Below are 21310 nucleotides of genomic sequence, written 5' to 3'. Positions count from 1 at the left end.
CACTAGCAGGCGTGACCAGCCTGTACCGTGTATGGCATCCGTCACTGTGACAGGTATTGGCTTTTCCTTGAAGCTTCTGATACGGCTGCCGCTATCTGATGGGAATATGGATTGCGAAGGTTAATGGTTAATTACAGAGAAATGTAAAGATTCTTAATAACGTCTTAAGTCAAAAGTGATTTGTTCTCAAGGGCCGGAGATCTGAGTCCTGTTCCATTTAAAGGGACCGGCACCCCAGTCACATGTAAAACTACACATGTGGGTGCCTGCCTCTCCCGAGACCTCCATGGTCTGATTAATGTCTATATGCAAATTAGAATTTCAGTGCACCATGGGAGTGGTCTCAGTCTGGTGCACCCTTCTCTATCCAACCAAACTGGTCAGGAGAGGGTGCAGCGGACCTCCACCTAAATAACAGGTTCAAAGCCCCCAGACCTATTGAGATTGGGGCCATACAGCGCCTCCCCATGGCACCATATGGCGGCACATTCTGATCACGGGCCCCCATTGCAGTCCATGTACTTCCCGTTCCACGCGGTCACAGACGTTGCTCATCCGGAGGTGGCGTCATACCGTATGGCGTCATGTTCGGAGCCGCGTGACTTTGTATTCGTTGTGCGCAGGGATCACATTGTTGTAAAGAGAGTCAAAGATGGTGTCTGATCAGGGCAATTTTTTAACCCCTAGAGTCCCTGCAGCGTAAGGCGGTCACCCCGGCTCTACGGCGCCCCCATCCCTTGTTATTTTTTCATAAACAATCGCTTCCAGGTCTGTAAACATTGCGTCGCTTACATTGGCAAGAAATCTATTTAAACAACTGGGACGGGTTCAGGCATCTCCTCCGCGTAATAATTGGATAGGGATCCCGATTCTGCGACTGCACCTGCTGTGTGGACGCAACGTATTCTCCCTGACCGTCCATCGACACGTTCCATATGTCTCTACAATTACTGGCAGTGACCTGGCACGTGACATTGTAAGAATACGTGACACAAGTGGCGTCTTTGTCGCGTTTCTGCTGCGATATCGAACGCACCTAAAACGCATGCGTTATTTCCAATGTTTGCTTGCGTTTTTAAAAAACGCGATGCCTAATGTGCGGTAATTGCAGGCAGTGGTGTCTCTTGGAATTTGTAAAAAAAATATGCAACAAAAACGCTGCATGTGTCACCGACCTAAAGAGAACCTATCAGCAGGTGTAAGGTATTATCCCTGGAGAAATGTGTAATCAGACATTTGTGTATGTTGTTAGTAGCAGCAGAATTGTGATATATGGATTTATATGCAGGGGGTGGGTCCTCACACTGCTGTGCTCTCTGCAGCCAGTGCTATGTATTGTCCCTGGAGAGATGTGTCATCAGACCTCACACTGCTGTGCTCTGTGCTCTCTGCAGCCAGTGTTATGTATTGTCCCTGGAGAGATGTGTAATCAGACCTCACACTGCTGTGCTCTGTGCTCTCTGAAGCCAGTGTTATGTATTGTCCCTGGAGAGATGTGTAATCAGACCTCACACTGCTGTGCTCTGTGCTCTCTGCAGCCAGTGCTATGTATTGTCCCTGGAGAGATGTGTAATCAGACCTCACACTGCTGTGATCTGTGCTCTCTGCAGCCAGTGTTATGTATTGTCCCTGGAGAGATGTGTAATCAGACCTCACACTGCTGTGCTCTGTGCTCTCTGCAGCCAGTGTTATGTATTGTCCCCGGAGAGATGTGTAATCAGACCTCACACTGCTGTGCTCTGTGCTCTCTGAAGCCAGTGTTATGTATTGTCCCTGGAGAGATGTGTAATCATACCTCACACTGCTGTGTTCTGTGCTCTCTGAAGCCAGTGTTATGTATTGTCCCTGGAGAGATGTGTAATCAGACCTTTGTGTATGTTAGTAGGAGCAGCTGTGAAAAAAAAAAAAAGATTCCAATCTTGGAATATAAATATAGATTTATATTCTATTAGTGTGGTGGGGGTGTGTCCTCACACTGCTGTGCTCTGTTCTCTCTGCCATCAGTGTGTATTGTCTTTGGAGAGATGTGTATATTATTAGTAGCAGCAGGACTGTGATGTATGGATTTATATTCCAGGATTGTAATAACTCCTAATGTCCCCACACTGCTGTGCTCTGTTCACTCTGCAATGAGCCGCTTCACAATTCCCCATCTGTTCTGAGTTACCACTTTAGTTTCCATGCTTGATTCAGCTTTTATGCTGAGGAGACATGAAGGGGCAATAGTGCGGCTTAGTACACAGGGCAAAGAACACAACAGTGTGAGGACCTGATCCCCTGTACAGTAGACATTAGGGCTGAGCAGGAGTAATTGCCAAAGCAGAGGCCTAACAAAGCAGCGCTGCAGTGTAAAGGATTGTGGAGGGACAGAGCAGTCATTGACCATAGCTGTCCCCATGAATCATTGCTAATTATGACTCCCCGGCGGATTTCCATGTTCCGGTAATAAGTGTGACCCGATGGCGGTGACTGCAGGTAATGTACAGGGCAGGATCTGTTACAGTGTACCAGGCATAGTCTATCCCGGCACAGCTGCAATTACAAGGAGCCACTGATTATTCTGGTCAGACCCGTCCTGTCTGTGCGCCGCGGTTCAGAGAAGCCCCGCCCAGTTGTACGTCATCGACTCCTCAGACTGAATCATCCCAGGTGAAGCATGCCGCCATGCGAGAATCCCTAAAATAGGAATCATTATTTGTACTGCTCCAATAATAGTTTATACAGAGTGTGGGGAGGAAATGACAAGGCGCTGCTCATAGGGTCACATGATCACCGGGAAGGAATGCGGGTGACTGGGACCCGTGTGCCCAAGGAACCGTTCATACAAGTGACAAGATGTCTTCTGCTGGTCCCTAGTTATGTACTGTATGTATTTTGTATGTTAGTAGCAGCAGGACTGTGAAATATGGATTTAAATTCCAGGATTGTAGCTTCACCAAGTGCACAGAGGGTGTGTCCTCACACTGCTGTGCACTGTGTTCTCTGCAGCCAGTGTTAGGTGCTGTCCCAGGAGAGATGTGTAATCGGATCTTTATGTAATAGGATTGTGAAATATGGATTTATATGCCACAATGGTAGCTTCTTCCATGTACACTGGGCAGCAAGTCCTTACACTGCTGTGCTCTGTACTATACACTACAGTACTCCTGTCACAGTAATGGCTAAAGGACACCGTCATGTGACAGATCCTGCATTCCCTCTTCTCCTGGGACACGAGTGTGAAGAGTACCTGAGGGTGATGGCACACATGGCGTTTTGAACACATCCGTTTTTGACAGGTTTGAATTAAGATAATTGGACAAACCTGTCAAAAAGAAATGCGTTTTTTTGACGGGCTTCTTAAAAACGGCCCAAAAAACGCGTTCAAAACGCCACGTGTGCCATCACCCTTACGGACAGTTCTTGGAACGTTTTTTAAACGGACTGAAAATGCATGTGTTTTTGTATGTTTTCCCTGCGTTGGGCTGGTTTGCATCTGTTTACCTTCTTTTTTAGAAGTGTAGGCAGCTGTGAAATTGATTAAAACCAGCCGAACGCATCCGTTTTTTTAGTCTAGTTTAAAAACGGTCCAAGAACGCACCGCGTGACAGCACCTCAGAACTGTATCCTCTTTCTGTCCATATCAATGAGTCTGATGGCATCATCCTCACTCCTCACATTCATCTGAGCTGCCGCCTTCCTCGGTTATATATAAAAATTAATTTAAAAACCGCAAAAATGTGTAGATACCAATGCGTCCTCCAGAGAACCTGCGTGCGCTCACAATCGCAGGCGAGTGTTGATTACTTTCCATCTCACTCATTTCCTTGTGACTCTGGGGGTCTCACATAGACGTTTACATCTTTATACTACAAGACCCCCGTCCAGACGTCATATACGGCATGTTACGTACATGTTCCTCATCAGAGGGTATACGTGGGGTTGTGCGCCTCTATGGTGTCTGACATTGTGTATATTATAGATAACGCCGCACTCCAGCTGACCTTTGTAAACACAGGTGTGCGACTCCTTCCAGCACCTGTCAGCCATCTTTGTTGTTCAGGTCATGTTCGGGTCGGGGGTTCTGTCACCTCTCTGCTATTTGTTTTCCTCCTCCTCCCCCCTGGGTCCTATAGCGTTGTACTCCATTGTGAATTTGCCTTTGTACATTTTCCAGGTCGTGTCAGGGATCTTCACACTGAAGTCATTTTTGCCCGCGGCCATGTCTTGTATCGTACTCTGATACGCCCCGACCACAGATTTCCCAGACTGAGATTGAATTTCCTCAGCGTAACTGATATTTATCAGGTTTCCAGCCCCGGTAGATAGAAAATATGTGATAGTTACTGCCATTTTGTACCTCAAATTGCTAAACAATGGGCTGAACGAAGGCTAGTGACACACGTGGCGTTTTGAACCCGGTTTTGACCCGTTTTTAAGCAGTCCGTTTTAAAAGCGATTTTAATTAAGATAACTGTGAAAAACAGTCAAAAACGCATGCTTTTTTTTAACGGACTGCTTAAAAACGGCCTAAAAATGGGTTCAAAACGCCACGTGTGCCGCCGGCCTTAGGCACTATCCACAGGGGTCTGTCGTGATCCCAGTTAACTCCATTGGACCCCTTGTCTCTGTATAAGATGAATGGAACAGACGGCCGCGCATGACCGTTCTGCTCCATTCATGTACTGCCAAACACGGCACTCGATACCTGGGGCGGAGGTACCAACCAGGGACCCCCTTCGGATCCCCTTCTCGTGATCTGTGGGTGTCTTATCACTGAGACGCCCACCGTACAGCAAGTTAGGTCCTATCCTGCGGATTCGGCCTAATTTGCTTGGTGAGAAAAACCCTTTTACAAACACATGCGTTAATGTGATGTTAACTTGTGTGTTAACATAGCGTTAACACATGCGTTTTGTAAACACATGCTATTATGCAAATCTCCTCGTCTCATCTGCTCTGATGCGTTTGGTGTGGGGAGGTTTTGGCTGCATTCACAGAGATTGTGTTTCCAGTGGTTGTCACTTCTCTACGCTCGCGCAGTACAGCCCTGGATATTTTTTATCTTATTTTTCCAGTTTTTATTCCCCCCGCCCCCAACTTATTTTTCACACACTGAATCCTCTGACGTATCGCTTTCTTAAAGATTATCTTGTCAGGAGGTGTGATATTTGTAAAGTAAGGCCCGCAGGCTCTCCATCGGCATCCATCTCCACTCGCCATCGCTGCCTTCACGGAGATGTCATCCGTGAGATTAGAGGCATGTGCCCGGCCGTGAACGTGCATCTCATTAACCTTCCATTTTTACTTTCATTGCTGCCACTTTATTTCCGTTAAGTGTGACATTGTGCAAGCAGAAACTAAAGGACGCCATTAAGGAGCCAGAGTCATGTTTATTACGTTTATTGAGCTACATTTTCATAAATATTCGCCTTGTCAACAAAATGGTGTCCCAGTGACCAGACCAGATACTGAAAAAGCTGGTGGGACAGTCTAGGCCACAGAGGATATGGCAACCAATCAGAGACCATGTTTTATTTTTTAACAGCTGCTTACAAAATGAAAGCTGATTTCTGATTGGTTGCTATGAGCAACAAGGCCTGTTTGTCTCTAAGGCAGTTAATTGTGTGCAGGACTAGGCCTCAGTGTTATTACTGCCATTACCTCAGACCACTGGTCACTTGTGATATACAGTGATGTCATATAACATATACAATTTGGCAAGATCTGTGTGCCCCGTATAAATAAAGGAATTATTATTATTATACTAGACAGTACAGAACACGCCTATATTTAGGGGATACACATATGATCAGATGTACAGTACAGAATATACATGTATAGAGTTACAGAATATACATATATAACCAGATGTATAGTACGGGGAGATAAATATATATAACCAGATGTACAGTACAGAATATACAAGTATAGAGGTACAGAATATACCGTATATACTTGAGTATAAGCCGACCCAAGTATAAGCCGAGACCCCTAATTTTACCACAAAAACCTTGTAAAACCTATATATTTTTTACTCGAGTATAAGCCGAGTTTGGGTTTTCAGCACATTTTTTTTGTGCTGAAAAACTAGGCTTATACTCGAGTATATAAGGTACATATATAACCAGATGTACCGTACAGAATATACATATGTAACCAGATGTATATTCTGTACTGTACATCTGGTTATATATGTATATATCCCACATACTGTACATCTGGTTACATATGTATATTCTGTACTGTACATCTGGTTATATATGTATATTCTGTACCTCTATACTTGTATATTTTGTACTGTACATCTGGTTATATATGTATATCCCCCACATACTGTACAAGTATAGAGGTACAGAATATATATATAACCAGATGTATACTACCGGGGCGATAAATATATATAATCAGATGTACATGTATAGAGGTACAGAATATACATATATAACCAGATGTACAGAATATACATATTTAATCAGATGTACAGAATATACATATTTAATCAGATGTACAGAATGTACATATTTAACATAGGTACAGTACAGGGGATACTCATATATAATCAGATGTATAGTACAGGGGATACACATAAGAGGTACACTATGGGGGATACTGTACCTCTGTTATGTGTATCCCCCGTACTGTACCTCTGTTAAATGTGTATCCCCCATACTGTACCTCTGTTATATATATGAATCCCCCATACTGTACCTCTGTTATATATGTGTATCCCCCGTACTGTACCTCTGTTATATATATGAATCCCCCATACTGTACCTCTGTTATATATGTGTATCCCCCGTACTGTACCTCTGTTATATATGTGTATCCCCCGTACTGTACCTCTGTTATATATATGAATCCCCCATACTGTACCTCTGTTATATATGTGTATGGGGGATACACATATATAATCAGATGTACAGTACAGAATTGCCTTGGCGCCCATATTATTCACTTTTTGACTATAATATTTAGTAATGTGAGGGCCATCTTTTCCTGTAGGTTTTTCGTGCGCTTCCTGGTCTGTACATCTGTGGGTTGTGCGGCTGCACCTGCCATGCGGCTTCTATTGTCTGCAGTGATTTATGGCGTCCGGCGATGAGGCTGCGCTGATTGGATGTTTGCATTAGATTAGATGTAATGGGATCCCATTCAGGTGTTGACTCTCACTCAGGTGATTACTGCCTGTATGTCTTCTGTGAGTGCTGTACCCATCCAGCTGTACACAAGGTCACAGCGGCTATTTGGGGCTACAGGCAGGGAAGCGGTGTATATTAGGGAATTGGAAGGGGACAGGTGATATTTGGGGCTAGAGGCAAAGAAATGTGGTATATTTGGGGTTCAGAAAGGGAGAAGTGTACAGTTGGGGCTACAGACAGTGAGGGGGCGGTGTATATTTGGGGCAGAGGGATGGTGTGTATTTGGGGGTACAGATAGACTGTGTTTACTGGGATGCGCAAGCAGGGGAACAGTTTTTATTTAGGGATCATACCGAGGGGTTGTGTACTTTTCAGGATCAGGCCATGGAGCTGTGTAAATTTTTTTTAGGAGCAGAGAGAGATTTTCTGTGTATATTTGGGGTACAGACTGGTGAGCAGCATTTATATGGGTATTAGAGCAATGCATATTTGGGGGTACTGGCAGGCTAGTGGGTACAAGCAGGGGAGCTGTGTATGTTTGGGGATCAGGTTGGGTTTACCAGTGTCAGGCAGTGGACTGGAGTATATTTGGTAGTATTGGCAGGGATACAGGGTATATTTGTGGCAGGGGCAGGCATGCTCTTTATTTGGGGATCAGGCAGGGGGTACAAGCAATAGAGCTGTGTATATTTGGGGATCAGGCTGGGGAGCACCGTCTATCTGGGGGTACAAGCAGTAGAGCTGTGTATATTTTGGGATAAGGCGCGGTGGGTCTGTGCACTTCTAGTGATTGTTGTGTACGGCAGGTAGATTCCATGTGTGTATTTGGAGCTCGATGTGTATTTGGGGCGATGTGATGTGGATTGTAGGTAGATTGCACCTGTGTATTGTGACTCTGGGGGTAACTGCCCTGATTCCAGGATGTTTACACCTTGGATCCTGCTGCCTGCCCCCGGGGCACTGAGCCATGATATATGCAAGGGGGGGGGGGGGGGAGTGCAGTCACTTCCTCCAGTATCAGCTGTGATCCTCTAGTCACTCCCCAAGCTGCTGTTTTCATTCCATAAACATGAGCTGTGCGCCCTGTCACTATGATGTCATCCGAGCCGAAGTTTCTTTTAACAGTTTCTCTCCTGTATGGGAGCCATTAGCTCCGATGTAAATTCATGCTGCTATGATACATATCGAACAACAAGTCTCAGCATGCCCCCAGCCAAGAACCTGTATATCCATATGTGTCCCTGACATCAGTGTCTGTATTCCCATGGATTCTGCGAGCTTCATCCATATACATAGGACACGGCAGTTTGAGAATATATCCATATATGCTTATCCCCTCTAAGATGTATCCCTTTAAGGGCTGGCAGCTGATCGGCCACAGCTGCTGCAGAACATGAGGTTTGTGGCCATCAGTCACTGCTCATAATAATCCATTGTGAAGCGGGGGGGTCCGAGTCCCAGCAGCTGAGGGTCTCGGATGTCGTGTCCTCCTTGCAGAGGGCCGTGTTCACACTGCACTATGCGAGGCTGGAACCGATCCCAGCAGATTTTTTTTTTGTCTTTTTGGTCCATAATCAGCGATAGCCGGTTACACAATAGGAGGAGCGCTTTATATAAGAGCAGGTTGGCAGACATACAAGAATGTGAGGGGCTATGTCCATGTCAGGGCCCCCCACATGAAAATAAACCCTTTATATGAGAAAATGGGGTCAGGACGCTCTGAACTCCGACCCACTTCTCGCTGAACTCTTATGTTTGACACTTTATATAATAACCATCATCCCATTTTCAGGGAATGCTGGGAGTTGTAGTGTAACCGCAGGTCACAGATCATGGTCCCATAACAGGATCTGCCCAGATTATGTGTCGGCTGACACCTGAGAATACTAGCCGCATTGTTCCTATGCATTATATAACCCTATACCAAGAAGACTTTGTATTCATACTTTGTGTAACTGGATTATACCCCCAAATTAATCCGCTATCACACGGGAACGTAGACGGATCAAAATCGATTACGGGGGAGAATTATGGAGGCTCGGGGGGCCTTGGGGTAAACTATGTGATGATGGCGTAAGAAGTCATTACATCTGCGACTATAGGTCTGACCCATAAAGTTCTACAACTCTTTGTTGACATTCACCGACAGCAAGCAGAGGTTTTGAATATATGTATACAGACTATTACTTTTCACAGCTGAGGCATTGTTACAGTTGACACCTTACTAAAAAAAAAAATAGTAAGTTTGGACTGCAGATTGATACATTCATGTCTGCACTGATACATTGTAACAAATTATCAGGATGTTATAGGGATTTGGCTGCTGATGTGTTTAGCTTCTAAAGGATGGTCTAGATCTGATATAATTGTAACAATCCTTCAGCTGTGAGAAGTATTGGCCAAACTGAAGTCTATCGCTGCAGTTATTTTATGTGATTTTTATAGTATTTCATAGTAAAGAGGTCACAAAAAGACATCAGTCCATCAAGTCCAACCCATACAGAAGGCAAAGACCCTCCAAGGGTGACGCCAATTGGCCCAAAGCAGGAAAGATTCCTCCCTGACCCCTAATATGGCGTCTGAATAACTCCCGAAGGTGCGCTACAGTACATAACCAGGGTGTGGGGATACCAGAATGAGCCTTTTCACTGACAGCAAGCAGAGATCTTGCAGTTGATGAAGAAGTGCCATGTCCTGACTTGTCTGTGACCAATGTAATGGTAATTAAAGGGACATCAGTTCCCCTTTAAGATGGTAACTAGATAATCTGGGCATCTATGTGTAAGTGATTGAGATGATGTCCTGTGAATGATAAGAGTAGATTGTAAGCTCTTCACACCAGACATCTGTGAGATCCCTCTCCCTGGGGGTGTATACATTTGGCTCTGAAGGAAGATACTTGTGTGAAACTGGTTACAATGTCTCCAGGAAGTAAAGGGTTAGTCACCTCTTGCCTGGGGGCGGTCCCTCCTCAGGGGGGTGGAGTCAGGAGCTCATCCCCTGATTGACACTTTCAGGTGGTGAGACACCTCCAGGCTCAGAAGCAGCTGAGCTCCGGCATGCAGGCGGCGCAGGGGAGACATGCACTGGGACAAGATCCTGAGACTGCACAAGCGGGAGGTGAGGAGCGGGCACTGCCAGCTGACAACTGTGCCCAGGGTATGCCCAGTGCTGTGGCAACTGTTCTCAGTGCTGTGCCCAGGGTATGCCCAGTGCTGTGGCAACTGTTCTGTCTCGGGGTTGTTCCCAGGGTATCCCCAGTGCTGTGGCAACTGTTCTGTCTCAGTGCTGTGCCCAGGGTATGCCCAGTGCTGTGGCAACTGTTCTGTATCAGTGCTGTGCCCAGGGTATGCCCAGTGCTGTGGCAACTGTTCTGTCTCGGGGTTGTGCCCAGGGTATGCCCAGTGCTGTGGCAACTGTTCTGTCTCAGTGCTGTGCCCAGGGTATGCCCAGTGCTGTGGCAACTGTTCTGTCTCGGGGTTGTTCCCAGGGTATCCCCAGTGCTGTGGCAACTGTTCTGTCTCAGGGCTGTGCCCAGGGTATGCCCAGTGCTGTGACAACTGTTCTGTATCAGTGCTGTGCCCAGGGTATCCCCAGTGCTGTGGCAACTGTTCTGTCTCGGGGCTATGCCCAGGGTATGCCCAGTGCTGTGGCAACTGTTCTGTCTCGGGGCTATGCCCAGGGTATGCCCAGTGCTGTGGCAACTGTTCTGTATCAGTGCTGTGCCCAGGGTATGCCCAGTGCTGTGGCAACTGTTCTGTATCAGTGCTGTGCCCAGGGTATCCCCAGTGCTGTGGCAACTGTTCTGTCTCGGGGCTATGCCCAGGGTATGCCCAGTGCTGTGGCAACTGTTCTGTCTCGGGGCTATGCCCAGGGTATGCCCAGTGCTGTGGCAACTGTTCTGTATCAGTGCTGTGCCCAGGGTATGCCCAGTGCTGTGGCAACTGTTCTGTATCAGTGCTGTGCCCAGGGTATGCCCAGTGCTGTGGCAACTGTTCTGTCTCGGGGCTGTGCCCAGTGCTTGTTCAGTGCTGTGGCAACTGTTGTTCCCTTGGGGAAATGCCCAGTGTATGCCCAGTGCTGTGGCAACTGTTTTGCCATAGGAGCTGTGATGATTGTGGCCAGTGTGTGCCCGGAGGCTGTGATGAGCGTGGCATGATGGAGCCTGAATAGCTGATATGCAGCGATTTTGTGCCCTGGTCACACTGATTTGTGCCACTGCTGTGCCCAGGTGATTGTGAGCAATGACTGACTTATGTGTGTGTGCCCGATTGTCACCAATCTGTTTGCTGGGATGGTGCCCGGGGGACGCTGATCGCAATGCTCTAATGATTCTGGTCATTGTGCCCTGGTGTAGCTGATGAATGTGCTGAGATTGTGCCAGTGTGATTTGGATCAGTGTGTTCCCATTGTGCCTGGGTGATGCTGATCAGTGTACCCCCATTGTGCCCGGGTGATGCTGATCAGTGTGCCCCCATTGTGCCCGGGTGATGCTGATCAGTGTGCCCCCATTGTGCCCGGGTGATGCTGATCAGTGTGCCCCCATTGTGCCCGGGTGATGCTGATCAGTGTGCCCCCATTGTGCCCGGGTGATGCTGATCAGTGTGCCCCCATTGTGCCCGGGTGATGCTGATCAGCGTGCCCCCATTGTGCCCGGGTGATGCTGATCAGCGTGCCCCCATTGTGCCCGGGTGATGCTGATCAGCGTGCCCCCATTGTGCCCGGGTGATGCTGATCAGCGTGCCCCCATTGTGCCCGGGTGATGCTGAGCAGCGTGCCCCCATTGTGCCCGGGTGATGCGGAGCAGCGTGCCCCCATTGTGCCCGGGTGATGCGGAGCAGCGTGCCCCCATTGTGCCCGGGTGATGCGGATCAGCGTGCCCCCATTGTGCCCGGGTGATGCTGAGCAGCGTGCCCCCATTGTGCCCGGGTGATGCTGAGCAGCGTGCCCCCATTGTGCCCGGGTGATGCGGATCAGCGTGCCCCCATTGTGCCCGGGTGATGCGGATCAGTGTGCCCCCATTGTGCCCGGGTGATGCGGATCAGTGTGCCCCCATTGTGCCCGGGTGATGCGGATCAGTGTGCCCCCATTGTGCCCGGGTGATGCGGATCAGTGTGCCCCCATTGTGCCCGGGTGATGCGGATCAGTGTGCCCCCATTGTGCCCGGGTGATGCGGATCAGTGTGCCCCCATTGTGCCCGGGTGATGCGGATCAGTGTGCCCCCATTGTGCCCGGGTGATGCGGATCAGTGTGCCCCCATTGTGCCCGGGTGATGCGGATCAGTGTGCCCCCATTGTGCCCGGGTGATGCGGATCAGTGTGCCCCCATTGTGCCCGGGTGATGCGGATCAGTGTGCCCCCATTGTGCCCGGGTGATGCGGATCAGTGTGCCCCCATTGTGCCCGGGTGATGCGGATCAGTGTGCCCCCATTGTGCCCGGGTGATGCGGATCAGTGTGCCCCCATTGTGCCCGGGTGATGCGGATCAGTGTGCCCCCATTGTGCCCGGGTGATGCGGATCAGTGTGCCCCCATTGTGCCCGGGTGATGCGGATCAGTGTGCCCCCATTGTGCCCGGGTGATGCGGATCAGTGTGCCCCCATTGTGCCCGGGTGATGCGGATCAGTGTGCCCCCATTGTGCCCGGGTGATGCGGATCAGTGTGCCCCCATTGTGCCCGGGTGATGCGGATCAGTGTGCCCCCATTGTGCCCGGGTGATGCGGATCAGTGTGCCCCCATTGTGCCCGGGTGATGCGGATCAGTGTGCCCCCATTGTGCCCGGGTGATGCGGATCAGTGTGCCCCCATTGTGCCCGGGTGATGCGGATCAGTGTGCCCCCATTGTGCCCGGGTGATGCGGATCAGTGTGCCCCCATTGTGCCCGGGTGATGCGGATCAGTGTGCCCCCATTGTGCCCGGGTGATGCGGATCAGTGTGCCCCCATTGTGCCCGGGTGATGCGGATCAGTGTGCCCCCATTGTGCCCGGGTGATGCGGATCAGTGTGCCCCCATTGTGCCCGGGTGATGCGGATCAGTGTGCCCCCATTGTGCCCGGGTGATGCGGATCAGTGTGCCCCCATTGTGCCCGGGTGATGCGGATCAGTGTGCCCCCATTGTGCCCGGGTGATGCGGATCAGTGTGCCCCCATTGTACAAGAAGTTGTATATGTGACATGTGGCTGCTGTAAGTGCTGAGGATGCTGAGCAGCATAGGGTTAAGTGAAAGTTCACTGCCCCTCCTGTTGGGGGCTTCTATAAAAGACCCTTCTGACCACTAATAATGGCCCATTGTTCCCTGGAGTCCTGGCACCTCTAATCCTTCCTGACCACTGACCAGTCCCAGATCTATGGGATTACCCTGGGGTGGAGAGCCGAAACCAGAAAATCCCACCACCACTAATACAATTACTGAGGAAGGCGCACCATTAACCCCCTCCTCCCCAGACACTGTGGGGCCTGTCTATGGGGGAGGGGCAGGAGCAATAAAAAGTTACTATCCCTTTAATAATTACAGCATTCATTCTTTTCACGTACTGGGAATGTGAGACTGGTGAAGGACTACAGATCAGTGCTGACCACTCCGCTTTACTGCAGGGGTGCGGGAAAGCTGGGTACTACCTTTCAGGTGACTTTATTGGCTGACTATAATTTTGTGGACTAACGCTGATCCCTCTTGTCTTTCACAGCTCGATCGGTTAGAAGGCGGAGGCCTCTCGCAGGCGTCCAGTATGGTGTCCTCGGGGGCGGATGGCATGTTGGCCGCAGACACGGTTGACGGGACCCCGGACCCCCAGAGGACCAAGGCGGCCATCGTACAGCTGCAGCAGAAGATCCTCAAGCTGACGGAACAGATCAAGATCGAGCAGACGGCGAGAGACGACAACGTGGCGGAGTACCTGAAGCTGGCGAACAATGCGGACAGACAGCAGGGGGCGCGGATAAAGCAGGTGAGACCCCTGACACGTAATGCCCTGCCACATAATGCCCCGCCACGTAATGCTCTGCCACGTAACGGAGCAACAGCACACATGCTCCACCTATCTCTATGTAGGAGATGAGGAATTGTCTGCCCGATCCTATAGATGTCAAAGGGAAGTCATTTTTTGAATGGTTTGTCCGAGATCCTAAAAACAAACATGGCTGCTGCTCCCTGTCCATGTGTTGTGCCAGGTACAGCAGCTCAACTACAGTGAAATGAATGGGACTGAGCTGCAATACCACACACAACCTGTGCACAAGTGGGGCGCCGTTTTTAGTAGTAAAAGCCTTGTTTTTCTATTACCGGAAGACCCATAGAAACTTCCGGCACAAATGCAGAATCTGAACTGTGTGCGATATAATATTTGGCTACAGCGTGACCTAAACTGTCAGGAGCCGCTCTTACAGGACTGTCCTGAGAGTTTGTTACAGTGTATCAGTGTCCTGACTTGTCTTCTGTTCCTCAGGTGTTTGAGAAGAAGAACCAGAAGTCTTCTCAGAACATCCTGCAGCTGCAGAAGAAGCTGGAGCACTATCACCGCAAGCTGCGGGAGGTGGAGCAGAACGGCATCGCTCGCCAACCCAAGGACGTCTTACGGGACATGCACCAGGGGCTGAAGGGCGTGGGTGCCCGGGTGAGCGGCTTCAGCGAGGGGGTAGTGGACAGTGTTAGGGGCGGCCTCTCCAGCTTCTCCCAGGCCACGCACTCTGCAGCAGGGGCGGTGGCGTCCAAGCCGCGGGAGATCGCCTCCCTGTTACGGAACCGCTTCGGCAGCAGTGACAACATTTCATCCCTGGACGATGCCAGCGGCCTGTCCTCCACCCAGGGAGAGGATGGCACGCCGCACGGGAAGAGCCTGGCACCTCTCAACATGTTTCAGGCCAGCCCCAAGTATGGAAGCGAGGAGGACTGCTCCAGCGCCACCTCAGGGTCACTGGGTGCCAACAGCATGAGTGGGGGCCCCGGCGGGGGAGGAGGCGGCAGCTCACGAACAAACACCCTGGATATGCAAGGACTGATGGGATTTGAGATGATGATTCAGGAGATCCAAGAAATGCGGGAGACCCAAAACCAACTGGAGGAGTCTCTGGAAGGACTCCGGACCCAGTATCAGAGCGACTACTCCTTCATCCTCCAGTCCCTGCAGGAGGAGCGGTACAGGTGAGCGACATAGACCACGCGGAGCAGGCCAGCCGGGGCTCCCGCAGCGCAGAGTGTTTCAGGACTCATTACAGTTACATGGTGCAGAGCCTGGAGGTGATAGCCTAGGATTTATCGTGACGAGTGGGTTCTGCAGCAGCACAGAGTGTTTCAGGACTCATTACAGTTACATGGTGCAGAGCCAGGAGGTGATAGCCTAGGATTTATCGTGATGAGTGGGTTCTGCAGCAGCGCAGAGTATTTCAGGACTCATTACAGTTACATGGTAGAAGTGCAGAGCCTGGAGGGGATAGCCTAGGATTTATCGTGATGAGTGGGTTCTGCAGCAGCACAGAGTGTTTCAGGACTCATTACAGTTACATGGTGCAGAGCCTGGAGGTGATAGCCTAGGATTTATCGTGATGAGTGGGTTCTGCAGCAGCACAGAGTGTTTCAGGACTCATTACAGTTACATGGTGCAGAGCCTGGAGGTGATAGCCTAGGATTTATCGTGATGAGTGGGTTCTGCAGCAGCACAGAGTGTTTCAGGACTCATTACAGTTACATGGTGCAGAGCCAGGAGGTGATAGCCTAGGATTTATCGTGATGAGTGGGTTCTGCAGCAGCACAGAGTGTTTCAGGACTCCTTACAGTTACATGGTGCAGAGCCTGGAGGTGATAGCCTAGGATTTATCGTGATGAGTGGGTTCTGCAGCAGCACAGAGTGTTTCAGGACTCATTACAGTTACATGGTGCAGAGCCAGGAGGTGATAGCCTAGGATTTATCGTGATGAGTGGGTTCTGCAGCAGCACAGAGTGTTTCAGGACTCATTACAGTTACATGGTAGAAGTGCAGAGCCAGGAGGTGATAGCCCAGGATTTATCGTGATGAGTGGGTTCTGCAGCAGCACAGAGTGTTTCAGGAGAGGAGGATAATGACCTTGTGTTGCACCAGTGGCACAGAGTATTTCAGGAAAGAGTATACTGAATTTGTGTTGCATAGTGAAAGAAGCACAGAGTATTTCAGTGGTGTCCTGGGACGGCACAGACCCCAGCACAGCAATAGTGCAGTCCCCAGCAGCACAGAGGATGTCAGGAGGGGAGGAGTGCATTGATCTTATAGGAGTTCTCGGCCAATGAGTTTATAGTGACAGAAGGAGGGTCTCCCAGCAGCGCAGAGTATTTCAGGAACAGTGTGTGCTAATTACATTTGTAAAGGGACAGAACCTCCTCCAGCACAGAGTATTTCAGGAACAGTCATGTTTTTTAGTGGGTGACGTCCCTGGTCTGTACGCGTGTGTGTGTGTGTATATATATATATATATATATCTCATCATCCAGCCGGTTACTCAGCGCCGTGTGTCCCGCAGTAATGAGGCTGTAAACGCGCTGCGCTGTGATTAACCCCGTCATTAACGTTACACAACGTCTTGTTTTTATGATTTCTCTCTCTCCCGGCACATGATGTTCTGTGTGATCTTCTGTTCTCCACCACACACATATCTATAGGAGTGATGATCCTACTTAAAGGGATCCATCTGAGGTGTCATTTAATGAATTTGCATAGAATTATAGGCACCTTTGTGTATCACATGGAGTCAGAGAGCCACCTAGTGGTGACCTGTAGAATGAGCAGGCTAGCTGATGCCTCGCAGGACTACACCTCCCAGCATGCCCCTGGAGCAGGTCGTTGATTAGTTATTTGTGTGATCTGCGGATCGGGTCTCATCTTGTCGTCTTCTTCTTCTTCCCATCAGATGTGAGAGGCTGGAGGAGCAGCTGAACGACCTGACCGAGCTCCACCAGAACGAGATCCTCAACCTCAAGCAGGAGCTGGCGAGTATGGAGGAGAAGATCGCGTACCAGTCCTACGAGCGGGCGCGGGACATACAGGTAAGGGGTACATTATAGCATTGGGGAGAGGGAGATACAAACCTTATCCTTTAATATCCACAGCATAGGGCAATGCCTGCAATCAGCAGAAAGGGGACCACGGGGTCCCCAGAGTTTCCCTTTGGGATTAACTCATCTTGAAATCGATGGAGAACAGAAACTTTCAAAGGGGGAATTAAGTTGTAGATATTATACACCAGCTCAGAGGGGATTGTGCTCCCCAATTCTGCAGGTCTCGGGGGTCCCAGTAGTCTGACCCCCACAGCAATTGGACCCTTTGGAAAGGGAACACATGACAACCCCTTTAAGTCAGGCTGATATTATTGTCTCCCGGCAGCCGCAGACGATCCATATAGACGCTCAGTCCCTTTAGAGTCCGTGGGGCATATTTATCAGGACCTCTGCGCACCGCCACTGGCGCAGAGGCCCTGAAATAATCGCAAATGCTAGCTTATTGCTAGCTTTTGCGATTATTTTCCCCAATCCGCCACCTTCACGCCAGTGGGGCGTGAAGGGGGGGCGCGGCCGGCCGAGCGGGGGGCGCGGCCGGACGGGAGTGGGCCGGCGCGGGGCGTTACTGTCCCCGCGCCTGCGCACTCGCTGCTGCCGGCGACTTTTCATACGTGAAAAGTCGCCGGTTGCGTTTTTTTCTACGCCAGGCAGGGCCTGGCGTAGGATAAACGCTGCGCAACTGGCAGCCCGATACATGAAGAGGCAGAAGCCTCTTCATGTATCGGGCTGCGAATTTGCAGCCACGGGGCTATCATACGCTGGCGCACGAGCGCCAGCGTATGATAAATATCCCCCCGTGTGTCTATAGCTGCAGCCCTGAGCGGCTCCTCTCCCCCAGAGAATATATCACTGCCTCCAGGGGGCGTCCCGCTAAGTGTTATCTGCAGAGGATCGTGTCTATGAGACCGCAGCCTGATACATTCTGCTCTGATACATTGTACCTGCGCTGATACATTGTACCTGCTCTGATACATTGTACCTGCTCTGATACATTGTACCTGCTCTGATACGTTGTACCTGCGCTGATACATTGTACCTGCTCTGATACGTTCTACCTGCTCTGATACATTGTAACCTGCTCTGATACGTTCTACCTGCTCTGATACATTGTACCTGCTCTGATACGTTCTACCTGCTCTGATACGTTCTACCTGCTCTGATACGTTCTACCTGCTCTGATACGTTCTACCTGCTCTGATACGTTCTACCTGCTCTGATACGTTGTACCTGCGCTGATACATTGTAACCTGCCCTGATACATTGTAACCTGCCCCGATACATTGTAACCTGCCCCGATACATTGTAACCTGTCCTGATACATTGTAACCTGCCCCGATACATTGTCACCTGCCCCGATACATTGTCACCTGCCCCGATACATTGTAACCTGCCCCGATACAGTGTAACCTGCCCCGATACACTGTAACCTGTCCTGATACATTGTAACCTGCCCCGATACATTGTCACCTGCCCCGATACATTGTAACCTGCCCCGATACAGTGTAACCTGCCCCGATACATTGTAACCTGCCCCGATACATTGTCACCTGCCCCGATACATTGTCACCTGCCCCGATACATTGTAACCTGCCCCGATACAGTGTAACCTGCCCCGATACATTGTAACCTGCCCCGATACATTGTAACCTGCACCGATACATTGTAACCTGCCCCGATACAGTGTAACCTGTCCTGATACATTGTAACCTGCCCCGATACACTGTAACCTGCCCCGATACATTGTAACCTGCCCCGATACACTGTAACCTGCCCCGATACATTGTAACCTGCTCTGATACGTTGTACCTGCCCCGATACGTTGTACCTGCCCCGATACGTTGTACCTGCCCCGATACGTTGTAACCTGCCCCGATACATTGTAACCTGCGCTGATGCGTTCCACCTGCTCTGATACATTAGTGTTATGTTGTGTATATTGATGTAGCAGCCTGTATATCTCTGGATGTTGATGACTGATCCTGTAAGTTCTCTTACCTGTCCATCTCATCCTCTAGGAGGCGCTAGAAGCTTGTCAGACCCGGATCTCCAAGATGGAGCTGCAGCAGCAGCAGCAGCAGGTGGTCCAGCTGGAGGGATTGGAGAACGCAACGGCCCGAAACCTTCTGGGCAAACTCATCAACATCCTGCTGGCCCTCATGGCCGTGGTCCTGGTGTTTGTGTCCACCGTGGCGAACTGCGTGGTCCCGTTACTGAAGACCCGGGGCCGGACGTTGGGGACGGTGCTCCTGGTCCTCTTGGCTGCACTCCTATACAAACACTCGGATTCCTTCTCCGGGTACCTGGAGCGGCTGCTGTCTCCGCCCAGATAACCCCACTCCTCACCCCCCAATTGTGGGACATGGATGGTACGGTCTTTTACTAGATATATTGGGAGAGCCCATGTGGCCTGTGCCTGGGGGGGGTCCTGCGCCCCTGAATCCGGTGTGATAGCTGCCAGTTCACACTGCCCATCCTCCTCACGCCTTAATATCCAGGAGGGTCGCACTGGGCATATTGCAACACCCCGACCCCCAACATGTGTCATGTCTGCCCCTCGAGACTTGTAGTTTCTAGGTCGCACTGGACGGAGGGGGGAGTCGGATGTGAGAGTCTACTGTTTACATTGTTTGAGAGATTTTGGACTTTTTTCATGTGTCTTTACAAATTTTTTTAATTTTTTTTTTTTTGGGGGGGGGAGCAGTTCCCCCCTCTTGACTGAAGGACAATTGCTCTGTTTTCTCTCTGCCCCCACCCACAGGTGTGTGCAGCAAGGCATGCTGGGAGTTACCTGGACGCTGAGTAATAAGGCACCTGACCTGCTTCTGCCGCCCCCTGACCCGGGCATCGCCCTCCCAAGTGCCTTATCGCATCATCTCTCGGGGAGCAGGGGGGACATTTAGCACCTTGCGTCAAAGCTTTGAGGTCAATTGGTGGGGAATGGGTTAAAGGGGTAACGGGAGGGGGGGGGTCCAAACTGCCTCTTCCCACCGAAACCGTGGACTTCAATCCCTCCCCTCGTCCCCTCTGATCCGGTACACCCTTTCCTGGCTGGAGCAGAGCTCAGCGCCTCTATAGAAGGCATGGCGGACCCCTGCAGCCGCACATTCCTCCAGGCGGTGGGTGGTCCCAGGTGAGGAGGGGGGTGAATGTGTCGCCCCCTTTGCTGCTGAAGATGTCGCCCCTTCCCTGTGACATCTGCCTTCCTCACCCCCTGTACAAACCTGTGAGCGCAGTATTCCTAGTGGTTTTTATTTGTCTCTTTTTTTTAATATTTGCGGTAGCAGTGACGCCCCTGTCAGCCGGGGGGTGGTGGGGGGTGCGCGCCTGGCCCCCGCACTATCCAGGCCCCTCCAGCAGGGAAAGGCACCAGATGATCGCCTGCACTTTTATGGTTGGTTTTTTTTATTGAAGAGATGCCTATGCTGCTGAGAGCCACCAGGGGGCAGTAGTGGCCCCCGGGGGGAGACGCGCCCGGTACAGTGTTCCCTTCCTGCTGTGTGTACGGAGGTTTCATTAATATTATTTGGAGTAGGGGGAGGGGCGCGTTTTGAATAAAAAGTTCATGTTTTTAAAACAAAAGTTTGGTCGTTTTAGTGAATTTTTATCGTTTTCAGCTACAGCCGGGATCTGAGGAAAGGAGGCGGACATAAAGTATGTGAACCCCTCCCGTATGATACACTGACACACTGTAACAGATGATCAGCAGTGACCTGTCGTAAGGTACGAGAGGAGAAACAGCGCCCCCTCCTGGTCAGGACTGGATAATACTCAAAGGGTTTGTGGCCCACTGACAGCCGTTCTGCCCACCCGTCTACCCATGGTGGGGGGGTCTGAGTGTTGGACCCCCCCTCCGTCACAGGTCGTCTGTATAAAAGATGCGGGGGGGGGGGGGGGGGTTGGGGACAGTAATGTCACATGACCTAGCTGCATTGTGAACATGTGAACACGGTCTTATGGAGGGCACTGACCACAGAGGAAGATGCGGAGCTGCACATGGGATGTAATATGTGTTACTGCCAGCAGATGGCGCCGCACACTCACATTTGCCGCATCCTATCTGCAGCTTCACTGCTGTTACAATGTTTCACTTTTTCTTCTAGTTACTTCTCAGAGTTCCGCACCCAGAGATGGGACAATGCAATACAGGAGCAGGATTGTATCCGCATAACA

At 50.4% G+C, this 21310-nt stretch overlaps 1 protein-coding gene across 7 annotated transcripts in view; it reads left to right on the top strand.

Annotated features, from left to right (window-relative positions):
• TMCC1 (transmembrane and coiled-coil domain family 1) overlaps positions 1-20712 on the top strand; it is a 66680-nt gene extending 45968 nt beyond the window's left edge. For 5 of the 7 annotated variants that reach the window (XM_072128592.1, XM_072128591.1, XM_072128593.1 and 2 more), the window contains 4 exons: positions 13803-14063; positions 14562-15256; positions 16993-17128; positions 19156-20712. In XM_072128592.1, coding sequence (XP_071984693.1) covers positions 13803-14063; positions 14562-15256; positions 16993-17128; positions 19156-19470 — 1407 coding nt within the window. In that variant the 3' untranslated portion in view covers positions 19471-20712. Of the gene's footprint in view, positions 1-10116; positions 10281-13802; positions 14064-14561; positions 15257-16992; positions 17129-19155 lie in introns of those variants that run through there. The other 2 variants (XM_072128596.1, XM_072128594.1) reach the window with 2 other exon arrangements.
• The last annotated feature ends 598 nt before the right edge of the window (positions 20713-21310 follow it).

This window comes from Engystomops pustulosus, chromosome 10, assembly GCF_040894005.1.
Source record: "Engystomops pustulosus chromosome 10, aEngPut4.maternal, whole genome shotgun sequence".
NCBI lineage: Eukaryota > Metazoa > Chordata > Amphibia > Anura > Leptodactylidae > Engystomops > Engystomops pustulosus.
The sequence above is the reverse complement of the archived record's forward strand: the minus strand, read 5'-3'. Positions and strand labels throughout refer to the sequence as shown.